The sequence below is a fragment of the Mustelus asterias genome, chromosome 9 (assembly GCF_964213995.1).
Source record: "Mustelus asterias chromosome 9, sMusAst1.hap1.1, whole genome shotgun sequence".
Taxonomy (NCBI): domain Eukaryota; kingdom Metazoa; phylum Chordata; class Chondrichthyes; order Carcharhiniformes; family Triakidae; genus Mustelus; species Mustelus asterias.
Genome location: NC_135809.1, coordinates 133622662 through 133643535, shown reverse-complemented (window position 1 = coordinate 133643535; position 20874 = coordinate 133622662). Strand labels below are relative to the sequence as shown.

General features: G+C 42.1%; 1 protein-coding gene across 4 annotated transcripts in view; it reads left to right on the top strand.

Moving 5' to 3' along the window:
• The window catches only part of ttc17 (tetratricopeptide repeat domain 17), a 103554-nt gene that overhangs the window by 39189 nt on the left and 43491 nt on the right, over nucleotides 1-20874 (top strand). For all 4 annotated transcript variants that reach the window (XM_078221060.1, XM_078221057.1, XM_078221058.1 and 1 more), the window contains 6 exons: nucleotides 507-659; nucleotides 3176-3282; nucleotides 3966-4140; nucleotides 4611-4679; nucleotides 8402-8626; nucleotides 10465-10651. In XM_078221060.1, coding sequence (XP_078077186.1) covers nucleotides 507-659; nucleotides 3176-3282; nucleotides 3966-4140; nucleotides 4611-4679; nucleotides 8402-8626; nucleotides 10465-10651 — 916 coding nt within the window. The remainder of the gene's footprint in view (nucleotides 1-506; nucleotides 660-3175; nucleotides 3283-3965; nucleotides 4141-4610; nucleotides 4680-8401; nucleotides 8627-10464; nucleotides 10652-20874) is intronic.

Genomic DNA, 20874 nt, shown 5'->3' with positions numbered 1-20874 from the left:
GTCAGTATCAATTATGTCTTTAAATATTTAAAGTATTTTTAATTGTAATTGACTTAGTTGTAATTGATTTTAGTTTTCAAATCTCTCATTTCATAAAACATTGACCATGCAGGCCATGATATTTGCAGAATACTTGCAGCTTTTATTTTGAAATAATTTGTCAGGTCGTTCCTTCTGCTCATGTGTCGCTTGTATTATTCCCTGGTGAAGAGAGATAGGTAACTCATTCCAATTGTTTTCCTATGTTTTTTAGTCCTGCTCCAGGTTGCTATAAGGTGATTCACCACCAAACCTTCCCTTATTCTTTCATTTTTGGAAATCTCTTAACACTTGGTACATGCTCCAGAAAGCTTAAGTAGGTTATCATGAAAAGAGCTTAATTGGATCACTCTGCGTCTGTATTTGATATTTCTGACATTATTGGAATAATGCAGAAAGCCGATATTCCGTTGATTGTTTTAAAAGGGAACAGTTAAAGACATACAAGTATGCATTTCCTCTTTCAGTTTGGTGAGGACAGTTCTACCTCCAATATGATGCCTGTTGAGATGAAGTTGGTGATGAACATGACTCGGAGCAACATACAGCAGCAATTTCCATCATCCCCCGCAGGCCGATCAGTGTTGAATATCTGGGGAAAGGATTTCTCGAGCTACAATGTAAGTAAGAAGGAAGGAGAGATGTGATAAATTAGGGTGTATTTTACTTGTTTCACTCTCTCTCCTCCTCCTCCTCCTCCTCCTCCTTCCCCCCCCCCCCCTGAATCCTTACAGGAGTAAAACTCTTGAACCAGAACATTCCTGCCAGCCAACACTATATATATAAAACTTGCAGTAGTTTCTTTCATCAAAGATTTCACTCTTTCACAAACTAATCAATGCTTTGGTTTTAGTTCGAATATACTCACGTGCATTCCATTTTTACTCGTCATTATCTCCTGATGACATCTTAATTAACATAGAAACATAGAAAATAGAAGCAGGTGTAGGCCATTTGGCCCTTCAATCCGCCTACTCCGCCATTCATTTTGATCATGGCTGATCATCGAATTCATCGAATGATTTTTTTAAATCGGCCTTGCTTATTTGAACAATTTGTTGAAGCTATCCTTTGTGACAATGAAAGACTGACTTAAATTGTAGTTATATCAATTGTTTGGATTCGTGAAGGACAAGTCGTGCCTCACAAATTTGATTGAATTTTTTGAGGAGGTAACTAAGTGTGTTGATGAAGGTAGGGCAGTTGAGGTCATATACATGGATTTTAGTAAGGCGTTTGATAAGGTCCCCCATGGTCGGCTTATGATGAAAGTAAGGAGGTGTGGGATAGAGGGAAAGTTGGCCGATTGGATAGGTAACTGGCTATCTGATCGAAGACAGAGGGTGGTGGTGGATGGAAAATTTTCGGACTGGAGGCAGGTTGCTAGCGGAGTGCCACAGGGATCAGTGCTTGGTCCTCTGCTCTTTGTGATTTTTATTAATGACTTAGAGGAAGGGGCTGAAGGGTGGATCAGTAAATTTGTTGATGACACCAAGATTGGTGGAGTAGTGGATGAGGTGGAGGGGTGTTGTAGGCTGCAAAGAGACATAGATAGGATGCAAAGCTGGGCTGCAAAATGGCAAATGGAGTTTAACCCTGATAAATGTGAGGTGATTCATTTTGGTCGGACTAATTTAAATGTGGATTACAGGGTCAAAGGTAGGGTTCTGAAGACTGTGGAGGAACAGAGAGATCTTGGGGTCCATATCCACAGATCTCTAAAGGTTTCCACTCAAGTGGATAGAGCTGTGAAGAAGGCCTATAGTGTGTTAGCAGGGGGTTGGAGTTTAAGAGCCGTGGGGTTATGCTGCAACTGTACAGGACCTTGGTGAGACAGCATTTGGAATATTGTGTGCAGTTCTGGTCACCTCACTATAAGAAGGATGTGGAAGCGCTGGAAAGAGTGCAGAGGAGATTTAGCAGGATGCTGCCTGGTTTGGAGGGTATGTCTTATGAGGAAAGGTTGAGGGAGCTAGGGCTGTTCTCTCTGGAGCGGAGGAGGCTGAGGGGAGATTTAATAGAGGTTTATAAAATGATGAAGGGGATAGATAGAGTGAACGTTCAAAGACTATTTCCTCGGGTGGATGGAGTTATTACAAGGGAGCATAACTATAGGGTTCGTGGTGGGAGATATAGGAAGGATATCAGAGGTAGGTTCTTTACGCAGAGAGTGGTTGGGGTGTGGAATGGACTGCCTGCAGTGATAGTGGAGTCAGACACTTTAGGAACATTTAAGCGGTTATTGGATAGGCACATGGAGCACATCAGGATGATAGGGAGTGGGATAGCTTGATCTTGGTTTCAGATAAAGCTCGGCACAACATCGTGGGCCGAAGGGCCTATTCTGTGCTGTACTGTTCTATGTTCAGCTCCATATTCATGTCGGATCGACATACACTGGCAGTAAGTCTGTCTGACTTTGTTATAAGCGCCGTGCTAGAAGACTTTCTGGGGTGTTTTTATTGTGCCATTCTGCTTTGGTATAATATTCTACGCTAAAGATGCGTAACAAGGATTTTAAGAACTCCGAAGCAGAGTCACGTACACTGCTCCCCAGCGAGATAGGGCATCTCTCAATTAGCCAGTTTTGCAGAAGGTTATGCCTTTTCTATCCCCCTAGCAGTATACAGGGGAGTAAGGAAGACCAATTCAACGGAAGGTCACCCCAGGTTGCACTGGCATACCTCAAAACAGTAAGAAGTCTCACAACACCAGGTTAAAGTCCAACAGGTTTATTTGCAATGGTATTTGCTACCAAATAAACCTGTTGGACTTTAACCTGGTGTTGTGAGACTTCTTACCGTGTTCACCCCAGTCCAACGTCGGCATCTCCACATCATACTTCAAAACAGCCAGTTGCAAAGTGGAGCAGTCAGGCTTACGATATCAGGTTGCCCACCTACTCTTGATTGCTGGGAATGGGGAGAAGTAAAAACATGCTTATTGTGTGAAAGGTAGTTTAGAGTATTATTCTGTTCAGGAATTACCACAAGTTTCGGTATATGTCTTTCCTTTATGAGTCCTTAAAGATTTGCTGGAAAAGATTTGGTAAGTGTTTAAGAAAAATATATTTAGTTGGAATTACAAATGCGGCACTAATGTGTAATGCTGATTTGTGTGCCTTTTATGTTGCCAGGATATATTGTGGCCCAAAAGGCTAGACTGTATGCACACCTATCCCACTCTTCCCACTGCAGCCGATCTTCCAACATACTTTCTACCTCCAGAGTACAAAGGATTTGGGTAAGAATTTGGATGCTGTTGTTTGAAAATTGAGGTATTTTGTAAGGTACTGGGATGACATGTTGGGAACCAAGCACAATGCACCATAGCCGCAGAACAGTAATACTTACAGATTTTATTTTTTAGAATTAAACCTTTGCTGTTTTTTAATCATTTTCCGGGAGATGTGTATAGCTTGAACTGTGTTATAAAACTAGTAGCAGAATTGGTTCAGAATATATATAAATAACAGGAGTGAAACTTGAATACTTGCAAGTTATTTTAACCCTGAGATGAGTTTTTAAACCATGTCCTATTGATGTTCTTGTGGGGAAAAGAATACTGTTGCAAGCAAATGTGTTTTCAGCTGCCTAGATTGGAGCAATGTGGTATCAGCCACATATCTCAAATAGTGATGACACTTTGCCATGTGTCATGTACTAATATATAAGCTTGTATTTAACAAGCTAGGAAAACAATGTAGATTAAACACATTCATCACATTCTGCAATTTATACTTTATATCGTTAATATATTTTTCTATTCATTCGTGGGACATGGGAGCCGCTGATTAGCCAGCATTTCTTGCCCTTCCCTAGTTGCCCTTGCGTGAAGGTAATCGCTTTTACTTTCAGGTAAACTTGACCTGTTCTGTTACTTGTGAATCAGGAAACAATTGAAAAGTTTTGTTTTTCTTTTTGCAGTGTCCAATCACTTCTGGCATCTTCAGGAAAGCAAGATAAAGATGCGGCTGGCCGCCTTCCTGACTGTTCTCCCACGTTAGATTTCCACAATAATGAAAAGCTGTACCATCTAGTTAAAGAACTGGAAAACAGGCCAGATTTGAAATCTGGGAAACCAGACTACCATGCCAAGCAGGTAATTATATTTCGTAACTGAAAGCCACATTGTACTGGTCTCGTTGAATCCTAAACTACTGGCAGAGCAATGTCTCGGCACTGTTTGAACATGTTTCTGTGACAGAGGAACCAGTGCCAGAGTCTGCGAGGGAGTTACACGCCCGTGGTACTGGCATAATGGACTTAAAGGTTGCAAAATATTCCATGTTTCCCATTTTGTTTAAAGCAAATAGGTTTACGTTGATCAAATGTGCTTCCATCTGTTGAAATAAATACATTAATTTGTATGCCTGCTTCAGATATTAGAAAGCAATTGAATTATAGGGAACCACTCTGAAGCATGGTAACTGTTTTCCCTATGCATTGAAGGCAACTATAGTTTAGCTTTTACTAACAAGAGACTTGCTCTGCAAAGAGGACGTGTAATATGTCATGCAGAATGCCTTTTGTATCTTCGAATTACAATTATAATTTACTGTTTTTCAACAGGCCCTGTTTTCTCATTTGAGTATTATCGAGGAGCAAGTTGGAGAGGTCATCTCACAAGCTATTGAAAAGGTGAACAAATCATTTTTGTACGTCAGAATAGAGGTGATGTTACATTCAGAGAGTCCCCAGCACTTTAGATCTCTTCCATATGACTGTTCTTGCACATATAATAAGTGGATATAATATGATCATTGATGTGAACTACATTAACTTCCTTTGGGATACTGTGAAGATTTACCAGGCTGATTCCTGGGATGGCAGGTCTGTCATATGAGGAGAGACTAGAACAAAGAAAATTACAGCACAGGAACAAGCCCTTTGGCCCTCCAAGCCTGCACTGACCATGCTGCCTGACTTAACTAAAACCCCCTACCCTTACGGGGACCACATCCCTCTATTCCCATCCTATTCATGTATTTAAAGTTGGTTAGGATTATATTCACTGGAGTTTAGAAGAGTGAGAGGGGATCTCATAGAAACTTATAAAATTCTAACAGGGTTAGATGGGGTAGATTCAGAAAGAATGTTCCCAATGGTGGGGGAGTCCAGAACTAGGGGTCATAGTTTGAGGATAAGGGGAAAGCCTTTTAGAACTGAAGTGGGGAGAAATTTCTTCACCCAAGGGGTGGTGAATGTGTGGAATTCATGACCACAGAGTATAGTTGAAGCCAAAGTGTTGTCTGACTTCAAGGAGAAATTAGATATAGCTCTAGGGGCTAAAGGGATCAAGGGATATGAGGGGAAGGGGGAATCAGGATATTGAATTCAATAAACAGCCATGATCAAAATGCGTGGCAGAGCAGGCTCGAAGGGCCGAATGGCCTACTCCTGCTTCTAGTTTCTATGTTTCAAAAATTGCTTGTTGCTTCCCAAAAATAAGTTTGCAAATATCAGGATATCTATTTAACATTATCTTCTATTCTTCATATCCTAACCCATCTACATGTAAATAGTTTGTCACCCATGTAAATACATTTTTTTGAAGAATCATTGTAAGCCCCATTCTTGGTGTTCTTTTATATTTGTCATTGCTGAATTTGAAGCAGGCGGGAAGTTTTTGGAAACTGGTTTTTGATTCAAGTACTCAATTTATATAGAAGAAAACAATAGTCATTTTGTTTGACTTTGGAAAATTTTCCTCACCATACTGAATCCACCCTGCTGAACAGCCCCGACTGGATTCATAAGTTTGCAGCAGCAGGAGTGTGAGACTGATGTGATGATTAAAATTCTGATGTGTTACACTCTGCAAAATGGTGAGGACATTTCCTAGAATTTTCTTTCCCATAAGCTACTGTGATATAATCATGACATACTGTAGGTGCCAGAAATTGGTTTATTTTTATTTATTAGTCACAAGTAGGCTTACAGTAACACTACAATGAAGTTACTGTGAAAACCCCCTAGTCGCCACACTCCGGTGCCTGTTCAGGTACACTGAGGGAGAACTTGGCATGGCCAATGCACCTAACTAGCACGTCTTTCAGACTGTGGAAGGAAACCAGAGAAACCCACACAGACACGGAAGAACGTGCAGACTTCACATAGATAGTGACCCAAGCCAGGAATCGAACCCGGGTCCCAGGCGCTGTGAGGCAACAGTGCGAACCAGGAGTACCTAATCTTTTTACTAAGTGCTTTGTGGTCCTGCCTTCAGACTTTTTTTTAGCTGTACCTTTTGGTACTTTATTCCTAACCAACAAAGGCCAGTTAAGTCCAATCAGAGTCCCCACATGAGGGACAAACCAGATCGAAGCTGACAAGACAAGAATATACATCCTATCTTGGGCTTGATCAAACAAGATCCAAGCCAACAGGACAAAGCATTACACCCCTTCAGACCTTTGTCCTCTGGCATTCTGTCCTGGCAATGTGGAATGAGGTACTGGTGCTATGGAGGGTGGGATGGAACGGACACCACTGTATGCCACACCAACCATTTAGTCACCTCTTGTTTTGCACTGTTACTTCATATAAATCTCTTTCTCTAAATCTCTTTCTCTTAAGTCTTCCCCTGCCCCTTTCCCCCCCTTATACTTCCTGTTAGGTTCCTTTTTAATTTCTGTCCATCTCCAATGACTCTTCCCACAGGTGGCTTGTAACATTGACTGGCTTCTGGTTGTCCACTGCTAACTGACCTACTGAGTATTTTCTGTCCAGTGGCATATTCTCTGTCCCAGTTGCTCAATTGTTGAGACAGTTATATTCCTATCTAATTCTGAGATACTGAGCATTTGTTTGTTTCACTATTTCACTCTGTCTATCTGCAACTCATTAGTAGTATGTGAGCAATGAACCTTTAACACTTATGAAATAATTCCACTTACAAGATGTGTTATTCTGAATTTAATTTCAACCTGTAACATTTGTGCTGCCTACCTAAAACAGATCAGCAATTTTCACTTAATTTAGAGAAGCAGAATCTGATTATTCAGTACTCTGGTTTATGCCATCTCACTTAAATAGAGCCAATTAAGATTGAAATGCGATGAATCTCTTTTTTTTTGCCATTTATTCTGCTGTCTTGGGAGTGTAACCGTAAAACGATATAGCGTGAAAAGAGGCCATTCGGCTCATCATGCCTGTGCCAGCCCTTAGATGTCCAATTAGTCACAATATTCTCCTCTTTCCTTTTATCCCTGTAGTTTTTGTCCACTTCAAGTATGAATGTTATTCTGTTTTGAATGTTGCTATTGAATCTACCACCCTTTTAGGCAGTGCATTCCAGATCACAATACTGAATTCACTATATTTAAAAAATGTTTCCTTGTGCCACCTCTGATTTCCTCTGCTAATTACTTGCAATCTGTCTCCTCTGGTTACCAGCTGTTCTGCCACTGGAAACCGTTTTCTCCTTATTTACACTACCAAAACCTTTCATAGTTTTGAACACCTATCAAATCTCCTCTTGACCCACTCGGCTCTCAGAACAAGCTCAGCTTCTCCTGTCCCTCCACATGACTGAACCAATAAGATCATAAACCGTAGCAGGAGTTTCAGTGGGATATTCAAGCCTATGCCAGTGTTCAGTAAGATCATGGCTGACCTGATTGTGGCCCTCATCTCTGTCTTAAATTATTTTGAAATTGTGCTTCCTAGTCCTAGATTCTCCTATGAGGGGAAATGATCTCTCAACATTACTCTGTTAAACCCCTTCAAAATTTTCTGTGTTACAATAAGATCACCTCCCATGATTTAAACATATTTAAGATGAGGGCTTAGCATGACTGTTACCATTGTATTTGATTCTTCCATTAATAAAGCCAAGGCTCTCTTAGCCTTCTGAAATTTGTCCTGCCACTTTCAAAGAATTGCTAGCCTATATCCCAGGTGTCTTTGTTCCTGTACACCTTCAAATTTGTAACAGTCTTAACAATATCCTGAATTCCTGCCCTGATGTCATTATTCATTGCCTAACCTGAGGATTAACCACACAGGATTTAAATTAATTTGTTTAATATGTAGTCATGCACCCATTGTGAAAGCGATTTGAATATTTTCAACTGTTGCACAAAGAGCCCTGTTGATGTTGAGCTTGTTCTACCCCCAAACAAGACAGAACCAGTTATACTGACTCACCATACTCATACCTCACTCATTCAAGACAGAACATGTCATTCTCTCTCTATCTGTATGTTGGAAGTTTGTAATGTATACATGGCTAGAAATACATGTTTTGAATGTATGTAACTGTTAAATGTACCTTATTTAATGTTATGTTTTGATTGATGTACTCATTGATTTTGATGGCAAAGTGCACTGATAAAACAGCAGAACTGTCTTTCTTGCAGCAAACTGCTCCAATGTGGTTACTATTGAATGAAGCCGGTTTGTACTGGCGAGCTATTGGGAACACGACCTCTGCTCTTGACTGTTTGAAACAAGCACTCAATCTGGTTCCAGAAGATTACATGGATATTCCACTAGTCAACCTGGCTAACCTGCTCATTCACATTGAGCTCCATCAGGATGCTGCTGCTCTTTTGCAAAAAGCACTTGCTATTAACAGTACAGAGGTAAGTTAACCAGGAATTAGTGTTGGCATGCATCGAACCAATAAGCAGCCAAATTCTAAATGAGTTCTATAACTGCAAAGGACATGCTTGTACTTCAAAAAGAGACAGATAAATGGTCTCTGTAAAAGTTTAACCTTATGTTGCATGATCTAACCTACAAGTTAACTTTTCATATTGCATCTAAAGTAACGTAAACTGTGTTTGTACTGTGGCAGTTGCTTTCTTTGTTTCAAACTGCACAAACATGAGCGGGATGTTTTCCCAGCTAGGGGAGATGGGTTTTAGTGCATGCTGGGAAGTTAAATCCACTGAATTTGGGATTGGATGAAGATCCTGATATCACGCACTCTCTTGCAGGTAAAGTAAAGTAATTGAGTCATTTAAAAGGACAGTAAGTCTTTCCAACCCTAGATTCACCCAGTGCACAGGTTCCACACTGTCAACACACATTGCCAGGTTGGAAAAGGCGAGTGCCCAGTGAGAACCCGTTGTTGAGTGAAACTGGTCCAAAAGCAACAATACAAAGGCTGAAATCAGCAAGACTATGGTTAACACAGTGAAGAACTAGCACTGACAGAAGCAGTTCATTCAGCCTGAATTCACTGATTTGATTGTGATCAAAAACTTTGCCCAACTGCTATCAAGTGCCTTGGATTACTTATCTTGCCTGTGGGAACCATAGAATCCCTACAGTGCAGGCCATTCGGCCCGTCGGGTCTGCATCGACTCTTCAAAAGAGCATCCTACCCAGTCCTTCCCCACCACCCCATCCCTGCAACCCCGTGCAACCCCTAACCTACACATCTTTGGATACTAGAGGCCAATCCACCTAACCTGCACACCTTTGGACTGTGGGAAGAAACCCATGAAAAAATGGGGAGAATGTGCAAACGCCACACAGACAGTCACTGAAGGCCGGAATTAAACCCGATTCCCTGGCGCTATGAGCGTAACCACTCTGTCACCATGCCACCCTTCCTTGTGATATGAACGCGCTACATATTTACTTGGATTCCTGAGCGACCCCAGAAGCAACCTGCCTTTTCCACAGCCAGGAACTGCACAGAACAGGACGGATAGGCACAGGGCTAGAGTTCCAACAAATAGCAGTCTTGCCAGCAACGCCCACATTCCAATAAACAAATTTTGCAACCCTCCACACACAATGTACCAGCCTCCACAAAAATTGCATAGCCTAAGGCTCTAATGCATAGTTTTATTTTTTAACTAGAATTGTGGTGAAAATCAGCACAGACTAAAAATCAAAACCAAGTCCTGGTCTATATAATGATGTTAAAAATCCTATGGTGACCAAGAAGTAATGAGATAATTTTCGCACATGGATCCTGAAGTTTGTAGATGCAAAGTCCATATGAGAGCGAATGAGAAAATATTGCTATTTTTTTCCATCGGTTGCACTTGGGCCATTGTTGTTGACCTTCATCTCTTTGGTTGTAAACAATGAGCTACCAGTCCGGTGCCAGAATTGTGAAGTGCCTGAAAATGGAGGCAGACATTGACTGTTATTGTAATGTCACTCACCTTTTGATAATTTAATCAGATTTCAGTATGATGGTGTGTCCCTGGTAATTTATCGCTGTATGAGTCATAAAGGTACTGAAATCTTTTCTGATTTCCATTTGGGATGGACACCTTAATTTTTCTATTTTGAAGTTTGAATACTTCAGATGCAAACTTAACATAGGCAAACAATGGCAAATATCCCAACTGTTGAGCGTGTTATTCTCCTTTATTTCTAAACCATTATGACTGTCAGAATCTGCAGCTTTTCAGTTTGTCTGAGGACTGAATTAACCATCAAGTATTTCTTCCTCCAGCCACTAACGCTTCTGAGCTTAGGAAACGCCTACCTGGCTCTGAGGAATGTTAGCGCCGCTCTTCAAGCCTTCAGAGCAGCACTGGACAGAACAACTAGATGCCCTGAATGTGACAGCAACCTGAAATTAATCCGCTGTCTGCAGTTCTACCCTTTTTTATACAACCTTACATCTTCCAAGTGTGCAGGTAAGCAAGGGAATAGACCTCGAAGGAAGTAAGGTGAAAAACTGTAAAACCTTTCCAACTTTTAAATGGACTTTTATTAAAAGATTATGTTCCACACATGCATTCATTGGGATGAAGTTATGAGAGAATGGAACATTTAAAACTGTATAATATTGTATAGTGACTTAATTTTGTACATTGTTTTAAAAATATATACACTGCACTTAAGGAAAATAGTGTATTAACTCTAGGTGTGGAAAAGTTGGTGAGTATAAGGTAAGGCATATTTTAAAATTTAAATATATCTCTGTGCATTAGGTTTAAAACAACAATTGTTTCTCATACATATACTTGTGGGAAAATTCTTGTGATACAGGGAGAAAAATATCACCAGGTCAATGCATCTTTAGATATTTTGATGTGTAGCTATTATATTTGGCTTTCGTGTAGTAGAAATATGCGATATGAGGGAGTCACAAATACAATAAGCAGAATAATATGAACGCTTACATGAATGCATTTTCTTCTTTTGACAAGATCGTAAAGTTCTTTCATCGCTTTGAAAGAAAATATCCTTCGAGACTTAACGTAACCGCAGCATTAAATGTAAAAATGGAAGCAGAAGAATCCGATAAAGAAAGTTGTGCAATATTGGTCTGCGGAATTGGATGATTTCCTATGAGACTGCTTCGAGTCAGTGGGACTCGCCAATATTTAAGAACTCAGCGACCAAAATCTGAATGAGTGCTCCACTACAGTAACTGACTTCATTAGTAAATGAGTAGAAGACTGTGCGCTAAAGAAGCAAATTCATATGTTTCCCAACTGGAAACCATGGATGAACAGGGATATCCACTGCTTGCTGAAGTCCAGGTCTGAGACGTTCAAGTCAGGTGATCCTGACCTATACAAGAAAGTAAGAAGTTTAACAACACCAGGTTAAAGTCCAACAGGTTTATTTGGTAGCAAAAGCCACACAAGCTTTCGAGGCTCTGAGCCCCTTCTTCAGGTGAGTGACTCACCTGAAGAAGGGGCTCAGAGCCTCGAAAGCTTGTGTGGCTTTTGCTACCAAATAAACCTGTTGGACTTTAACCTGGTGTTGTTAAACTTCTTACTGTGTTTACCCCAGTCCAACGCCGGCATCTCCACATCATGACTATACAAGAAATCCAGATACAATCTATAGAGAACCAGCAAAAATGCCGAGGGACAGTACCGGACCAAGCTAGAATCCCAGGTTAGCCACATGGACTGCCACCGGTTATGGCAAGGTCTGCAAAACATAACAGGCTGCAAGATGAAGGTGTGAAGAATCGCCAGCACCAATGCACCCCTCCCCGATGAACACAACGCATTCAAGGCTCGTTTTGAGCAAGAGGTCAGCAAGAGGATGCCTTCACCATAGAAGCCTCGGCAAAACCAATATCTGAGGTAACCATTGCAGACATCAGACCAGCCTTCTTGAAAGTCATCCCACAGAAGGCGACTGGCCCGGATGGGGTACCCGGACAAGCACTCAGATCCTGCGTCGGCCAACTGGCACAGGTATTCGCAGACACCTTTAATCTCTCCTTACATCGTTTTGAGGTCCCTATCTGCTTCAAGAAGATGACCATCGTCCCTGTACCAAAGAAAAGCCAGGCAGCATTTCTTAATAACTATTGCCTGGTGGCTCTGACATCCATCATTATGAAGTGCTTCGAAAGGCTAATCATGGCATGGATCTCCCAAATTGTCTGGATTCACTGCAATTCACCTATCACTGCACTGGGGTTGAAGTGGAAATGGTCAAGAGCTTCAAGTTTCTAGGTGTCCAGATCACCAACAACCTGTCCTAGTCCCTCCACACCGACGCTATTGTTAAGAAAACCCACCAACCCCTCCACTTGCTCAGGAGGCTAAGGAAATTTGGTATGTCCGCTACGACTCTCACCAATTTTTACAGATGCACCTTGGAAGGCACTCTTTCCAGATGTATACAGCTTGGTATAGCTCCTGCTCTGCCCAAGACCGCAAGAAACTACAAAGGGTCGTGAACGTAGCCCAGCCCATCACGGAAACTAGCCTCCCATCCATTGACTCCATCGACATTTCCTGTTGCCTTGGAAAAGCACCCTGCATAATCAAGGACTTCATGCACTCCAGACATACTCTCTTCCACCTTCTTCCGTCAGGAAAAAGATACAAAAGTCTGAAATCATGTACTAACCATCTCAACAGCTTCTTCCCTGCTGCCACCGGATTTTGAATAGACCTACCTCGTATTAAGTAGATCTTTCTCTACACCCTAGCTATGACTGTAACACGATATTCTGCACCCTCTCCTTTCCTTCTCTCCAGTGTACTCTATGTACGGTACACTTTGTTTGTATAGCATTCAAGAAACAATACTTTTCACTGTATAACAATACTTGTGACAATAATACATCAAATCAAAAAATCAAATTGTGTGTGTATTCAGGAGCAGCATTGTCTCAGAACTACGAGATTAACTTCCTCTTGTAGTTTAATTATTACTCGATATAAACTACAACCCTGGTCTAATCATACATTTTATCCATAACACCCTGAGAAAGCGATTCCTCGTCAAACATTGATGTACATAGGTAGAATGGAAGAGTTTGGAGTTACGGAGTGCTAATACAACCGAATTCCCAGCGTGTTCCAGAGCTAGTGGAGTACTTTTGTAGAGGGGAGTCACTGTTGTGAGATTGGAAACTATGTGAAATATCTGTTTACAATCAGTTGCTTGGTGGTACAGAACTTGAATGTTGCTGAAAAGAGAGGCATGTTGCCAAAGCTTTTCATGTTACACCCATCAGGACAAATGCCAGATGATTGCAAAATAGGTCCCAGTGATCAGCTGATCAATTCAAACAGCAAGTTCCTTCGGTTGCTCATAATAATAAGAGTACAGACTATTCTCAACCAGCCTGAGCTTACAACATCCAAATCGAAACATCTACTATTAGCAATCCTCCCACAATTGGGCAGCACTCTCTGGACAATCCTGACTGCACGAAGAGCTGCACAGACAGCCAATTTGAGAAGTATATTGAGTTTGTAACGTGGTTCATTTACGCTTGCTAGAAGTGACCTACATTCATATGCAGGGCCCATTCTCTACAAACAAAAGGAATATGTTCAAACTTTCCATCTGCTTTGAATTACCTGGGATTTTGGGGTCCTTTAGTTCCATGTTGCCTTCTCCATGGCAACACCTCAGCCAATCAGAGTAATCTTGCCAAACAAATCAGCACCTATTTCCTTCTATCATTCAAATTGTTGTGATCGTTTGAAATTTGGTATTCTTGTGTTTGTTGAGATGCACACAAGGCCAGAAGCTTTCGGAGACAGTTTCATAATGGTAATGTAACTGGAGCAGTAATTCAGAGGCCCAGGCGAAAGCTCTGGGGAGATAAGTTCAAATCCCACCATGGCAGCGAGTGGAATTTAAATTAAATTAATAAACCTGGAATTGAAATCTAATCTCAGTAATAGTGACCACAAAACTATTATCAATTGTCATAAAACCCTAGCTGAATCACTGATGTCCTTTAGGGAAGGAAATCTGCCATCCTTAACTGGTCCGGCCTACATGTGCCTCCAGACCCACAGCAATGTGGTTGATTCTGAGCTGCCCCCTGACATGTCCTACAAGCTACTCGGTTCAAGGGTATTAGGGGTGGGCAGTAAATGCTAGCCTTGTCAGTAATGCACACATTCCAAGAAACAATAAAGAAAAAGAAACACACTCTTCAGCAAGAGTTTGGGTATCAATGTGTGGTTGCAGATTTGTGAAGGTCTAATGCTATGTGACTTGTTAATTTAATTTGCACGCCCATTGACAATATGTGGCCATCAATGGACCATAAACCACCTCTGTAAAACCTCAGTATATTCCTAAACTGTGAACACCGGATATCACTGCAGCAGTCCTTTCCTTGGAGACCTGTTGATAAAGGTTAGAAAAGATGAATGCGCTTAACTCCATGTGGCACTAAAATAAGACATTCAAATGCCAAAAATACCTAAAGGGCTCCACAAAATGCTATATTTTCCCCTGAGGGCTGTTTAATGGATACAGATCCATAGACCACTTGCTCTCCCTAGTCTGCAACACTGGATGGCTGAAGAAGATATTGGAACATTATCAAAATAAAAGAAACTTGCTTTGGAACGTTACGGAGCACAAATGTTAATTAGTACCTGCATACAACTAATCTGATTTAGAACTGAATTTCAAAAGCACCTAAGTAAAGTAAAGTTTACTTATTAGTCACAAGTAAAACTTACATTAACACTGCAATGAAGCTACTATGAAATTTCCCTAGTCGCCACACTCCGGTGCCTGTTCGGGTCAACGCATCTAACCAGCACGTCTTTCAGACTGTGGGAGGAAGCCGGAGCACCCGGAGGAAACCCACGCAGACACGGGCAGAAAGTGCAAACTCCACGCTGACAGTGACCCAAGCCGGAATTGAACCCGGGTCCCTGGTGCTGTGAGGCAGCAGCGCTAACCACTGTGCCACCGTGCCACCTGAATGCATGATTGGCTTTTCAGCCTGGCAATCAAAATTTGCATTTCACAATCGACAGAAACCCAAATTTGGCCTCTGTGCTGTTAAAATTCATTCTTTAAAATTGGAGTCGTGGCACAGACAAAACTTCCATTTTTGCGTCATATAATCACGTTTAAACTTTGCACAATGTTCACACTTCCTGTAAGTGTTTTACGTTTGGGCAGCACGGTGGCACAGTTTTAATGATTTTCTTTCTGTTGTTAAAAGATAATTAGCAGTCCCGTAACTCTGTTCATTCAAGTTTACTTAAAAAAAAGTAAAAGTTAGACTTTTGAGCATTACACACACGCGCACACACACTCTTTCTCTATGTTGAAGACCACATGGAGGACTTCAACGTCCATTACCAAGGCTGACACGATAGTACCACTAGTGATCAAACTGGTCAAGTCCTTATGGACTTGGCTGGAGACTGGGTCTTTGGCAGATCGTAGGGAAACCAACAAGAGAGAAAACCTACTTTTGGCCTTGCCAATCTGCCCGCAGCAGATGCATCTGTTCATGATAGTATTGATAGCAGTGACCACTGCACAATCCTTGTGGAAACGAAGTTCCTCTCCCCATTGCGGATGCTCTCCATTGTGTGGTGTGGCATTACCACTGTGCTAAATGGGATAGCTTTTGAACTGATCTGGGAACTCGAAATTGGGGGGATCAATGAGGCGCTTTGGGCCATCTTCTGTCGCAAAATTGTACTCAAACACGATCTGTAACCTCATGGCCTGGCATATCTCCCATTCTACCATTGCTATCAAGCTGGAAAATCAACCCTCATTCAATGAAGAATTCAGGAGGGAACACCTAGAGCAATGCCAGGCATTCCTAAAAATTAGGTGTCAACCTGATGAAGCTAAAACACAGGACTATTGCACGCCAGACAGTGGAAGCACCAAGCAATAGACCAAACCAATCCCACATCCAACAGATCAGGTCTCCACTCTGCAATCCACATTTCGTTGGGAATGGTGGTGGACAATTAAACAACTAACTGGAAGAGAAGACTCCACAAATACCACCATCCTCAACGATAGAGGAGCTCAGCACATTGGTGCAAAAGACAAGGCTGAAGCATTGGCAGCCATCCTCAACTAGAAGTGCCAAGTGGAAGCAATCTGTGTCCTCCTTAGGTCCCAAGCATTACAGATGCCAGCCTTCCGTCAATTTGATTCATTCAATGTGATATCAAGGAATCGCTGAAGGAACCTGGAGACAGCAAAGGCTATGGTCCTGACAATATTCCAGCAATAGTACTGAAGACTTGAACTCCAGAACTAGCCGTGCCTCTAATCAAGCTGCTCCACTACAGCTGCAAGACAGGCACCTACCCAACCATATGGAAAATTGTTCAGGTATGCCCTGTACGCAAGAAACAAGACAAATCCAACCTGGCCAATTACCGCCTCATCAGTCTACCCTCAGCCATCAGTGAAGTGATAGAAGGTGTCATCAACAGTGCTATCAAGCAGCAATTACTTGGCAATAACCTGCTCAGTGACACTCAGTTTAGTTTCCACTGGGGCTACTCAGCTCCTGACCTTATTGCAACTTGGTTCAAACATGGACAGAAGAGCTAAGCTCCAGAGCTGAGGTGAGAGTGACTGCCCTTGACACCAAGGCAGCATTTGACGGAGTGTGGCATCAAGGATCCCTAGCAAATCTGGAGTTAATGGGAATCTGGGAGGAAATACTCCTGCCAGTTGGAGTTATACCTGGCACATAGGAAGATTCTTGTGTTTGTTGGATGTCAATCATCTCAGTCCAAGGACATCACTGCAGGAATTCCTCAGGATATTGTTCTAGGCCCAATCTCCTTCCAGCTTCTTCATCAGTGACCTTCCCTCCGTCATAAAGTCAGAAGTGTGAATGTTAACGCATGGTTCGGCGACTCTTCAGATACTGAAGCAATCTGTGTCCATGTGCAGCAAGACCTGGACAATATCAAGCTTGGGCTAACAAGTGGTAGGTAACATTTGTGCCCCACAAGTGCCAGGCAATAACCATCTCTAACGAGAGAATCTATCCACCTCCCTTGATATTCAATGGCATTACCATCATTGTAGCCTCCACCATCAACATCCTGGGGATTACATTGACCAGAAACGGAACTGGACCAGCCATATAAACACTGGCTACAAGAACAGGTCAGGGGCTGGGAATTCTGTGGAGAGTAACTCTTCTGACTCCCCAAACCCTGTCCACCATCTACAAGGCACAGGTCAGGATTGTGGTGGAATACTCTCCCATTGCCTGGGTGAGTGCAGCTCTAACAACATGCATGAAGCTCAACATCAGCCAGGTCAAAACAGGCAGTTTGATTGGCATCCCATCCACCACCTAAAGCATTTACTATCTCCACCAATGATGCACAGTGGCAGCAGTGTGTACCATTTGCTCGATCTACTGCAACAACTCACCAAGGCTCATTCAGCACCTTTCAAACCCATGACCTCTACCACTTAAAAGGACAGCAGTTGCATGGGAACACAGCCATCTCCAAATCATGCGCTTGGATCTATATCACCATTCCTTCATTGTCCCTGGGTCAGAATCTTGGAACTCTTTGTAACACTGGGTGAACATGCACCTCATGTACTGGGTTGATTCAAGAATGTGGCTCACCGTCACCGCATTCCCAAGGTCAATTAGGGATGGACAATAAGTGCTGGCAAGCCAGTGACACCCAAATCTCCTGAACAAATAAAAAAAGAGAGCATCGTCTGTCAATTTGAATGATATATACTGAGTTTCTGAATGTTGGCCATTAATTATAGAATGAAAAGAGTTACAATTTTAAATCAAGCATGCATACAAATAATAAGTGAAGTGATGATACCATCAGGATTAAATTACCTTTTTTGTAAAACTCTATTTTAGTTGTATATGTCAACAATTTATTTGCATTGTGACTTGTGTGATTATTTGAAAAACTTGGATATGAGGTTAAATATTTCACATTATTGCGAATACTTAAATTACTTCTCACAATTTGACATTGGCTATTTTACTGCCAATTAGCCATTGATGTAGTCATGGTGAGAGATGTGAGAGCAATATAGTAAGTTCTTAGAGTGATTCTGAGGGGGGGGGGCATCATTTAGGGAGACTTCAATGTGTTGGTCATCTGTACCGAACCTATCCATGGTGAGACTATTGTGGAGGTTGAACTTGGAACATTATTGGCTGCTTTAGAGACCTGTCCAATCATAAAATCAATCTTTAAAAATTGCTTCCTGATGTCTCAGCAATTTTGTGCAGTGTGTAGATGAGTTATAATAATCAGAAAGGTTGGAGATTCTATCTTTGGTCTATACTAATTATACTGCAAATTAGGAAGGAGGGAATGGCAGACCAGGTTCTGATTCATGATTACAGAGTTTCAAAGAACAAAGAAAATTACAGCACAGGAACAGGCCCTTTGGCCCTCCAAGCCTGCACCGACCTGACTGAACTAAAAACCCCTACCCTTCCGGGAACCATATCCCTCTATTCTCATCCTATCCATGGATTTGTCAAGATGCCCCTTAAAAGTCACTTTCCTGTGAGAAGTTCACACTGTTAGCTGGAAACAGAGTTTACTTCCTCCCTTACCTAACCTCTCCCCTCGCTCCCCTCCCAAAACAAAAAGTTAAAAAGCCTATTAACACTCGCTGTTGAAGCCCACACATGAATAATGCCCACATGGTGGCAGCCTTGGTATACCGTAATCATGTTAAGGTTGGGGAGGAAGAAATATTGATAAGAAATGATAGGAACTTCTTACGGTTATTCAATTTCCCATTGAAATAATATCAGAAATACATGTTTACCATGGAAATTCCAGGAGGGCTGCAATCACAAATGTATTCCACATTGCTAATTGCTGTCATGAAAATGTTACTTTTATTTCGCTGAAGTACAAATGATTTTAGATTTTCGAGGGGGTTTTTTTGCCATGTAGTTAAACAAAAATGTGAATGTTTAATTTTCTAGATGAATTGTTTTTAATATTTAGGTTTCAAGCTTATTTATTAGTGTCACAAGTAGGCTTACATTAACACTACAATGAAGTTACTGTGAAAATCCCTTAGTTGCCACACTCCGGCGCCTGTTCGGGTACACTGGGAGAGAATTTAGTATGGCCAACCATAACCAGCACATCTTTCAGACTGTGGGAGGAAACCGGAGCCCCCAGAGGAAACTCAAGTCGACATAGGGAGAATGTGCAAACTCCGCACAGTGACCCAAACCGGGAATCAAGCCCGGGTCCCTGGCGCTGTGAGGCAGCAGTGCTAACCACTGTGCCACCGTGCTGCCCATTTATTCCACAAGGTATAGGATGATACCGTGAGTTATACATAGAGCACTGCTTTTGAAATTTTCTTTTCTCAGAAATAGCAAATTCATTTGCTGATGCTGGATTTTTGCCTAATGAAACTGTAATTTCAAATATCTTTATTACGGGGCTACATGATGTAAGCACAGGAACAGCTGTGTTACTGTGACCTCTGGCACTATCCATCTTTTGAGCTTACATTTATCCTGATGCAATGCCCATAAATACCTCATCTTGGAGAGAAAACTCCATACAATGTCACTGGAAGGTTTCTGGTTTAGTTTTGGGACGAAGTGCCGAGTAAAGTGAAGAAATTTGTCAATGGAACGAAGCATTCTGAGGCGGACAGGGTGGAGACGAACCCTCAATTTGGCGATTTGGTCAGTGAGCGGGCTCGCGACCCAGCAACATCTAAGGCAATGTAGGTGATAACAGCCAAGATAATTAAGGTTATAGACGACTTACTCGGCTTTTTGGCACAGAATTTCAGTGCTCATGTTGCTGAACGGCAGAATACTGATATCGGTGTGTCCAGCTCTCCAGAAGGAGCTGGGGGCAAGCTCCTAGCTAAATGTTTTGAGAATTGGCTACTACATTTTCTTAATTTCGACATGATAGCTGGACATATTAATCTTGAAGGGGCAGAAAGCTATGTGAATGCAGTTTGCCCTGTTTTATACTGCTACCCTGAGGGTGACACCTGATGGATCCTTAAGGTTGTTCAGCAAACCTATTAAGTAAGAAGTCTCACAACACCAGGTTAAAGTCCAACAGGTTTATCTGGAATCACGAGCTTTCAGAGCACTGCCCCTTCATCAGGTGACTCACCTGATGAAGGTGCAGCGCTCCGAAAGTTCGTGACTCAAAAATAACTCCGTTGGACTTTAACCTGGTGTTGTGAGACTTCTTACTGTGCCCACCCCAGTCCACCACCATCATCTCCACATCAAACCTATTAAGGCTTTGGCTTCTCTAAACTCCATGGGTGGCAATAATTTGGAGTCATAATCTGCAGTTCATGGCTAATCCTGGGCTTTAACCCTTGTCGTTACATTCCTTTTTGTTGACGGGGGCGATCTGGTATATCTGGCGGCACGGTAGCACAGTGGTTAGCACTGCTGCTTCACAGCTCCAGGGACCTGGGTTCGATTCCCGGCTTGGGTCACTGCCTGTGTGGAGTTTGCACATTCTCCTCGTGTCTGCGTGGGTTTCCTCCGGGTGCTCCGGTTTCCTCCCACAGTCCAAAGATGTGCGGGTTAGGTTGATTGGCCATGCTAAAATTGCCCTTAGTGTCCGTAGGTTAGAGGGAGTAGTGGGTAAATATGTAGGGATATGGTGGTAGGGCCTGG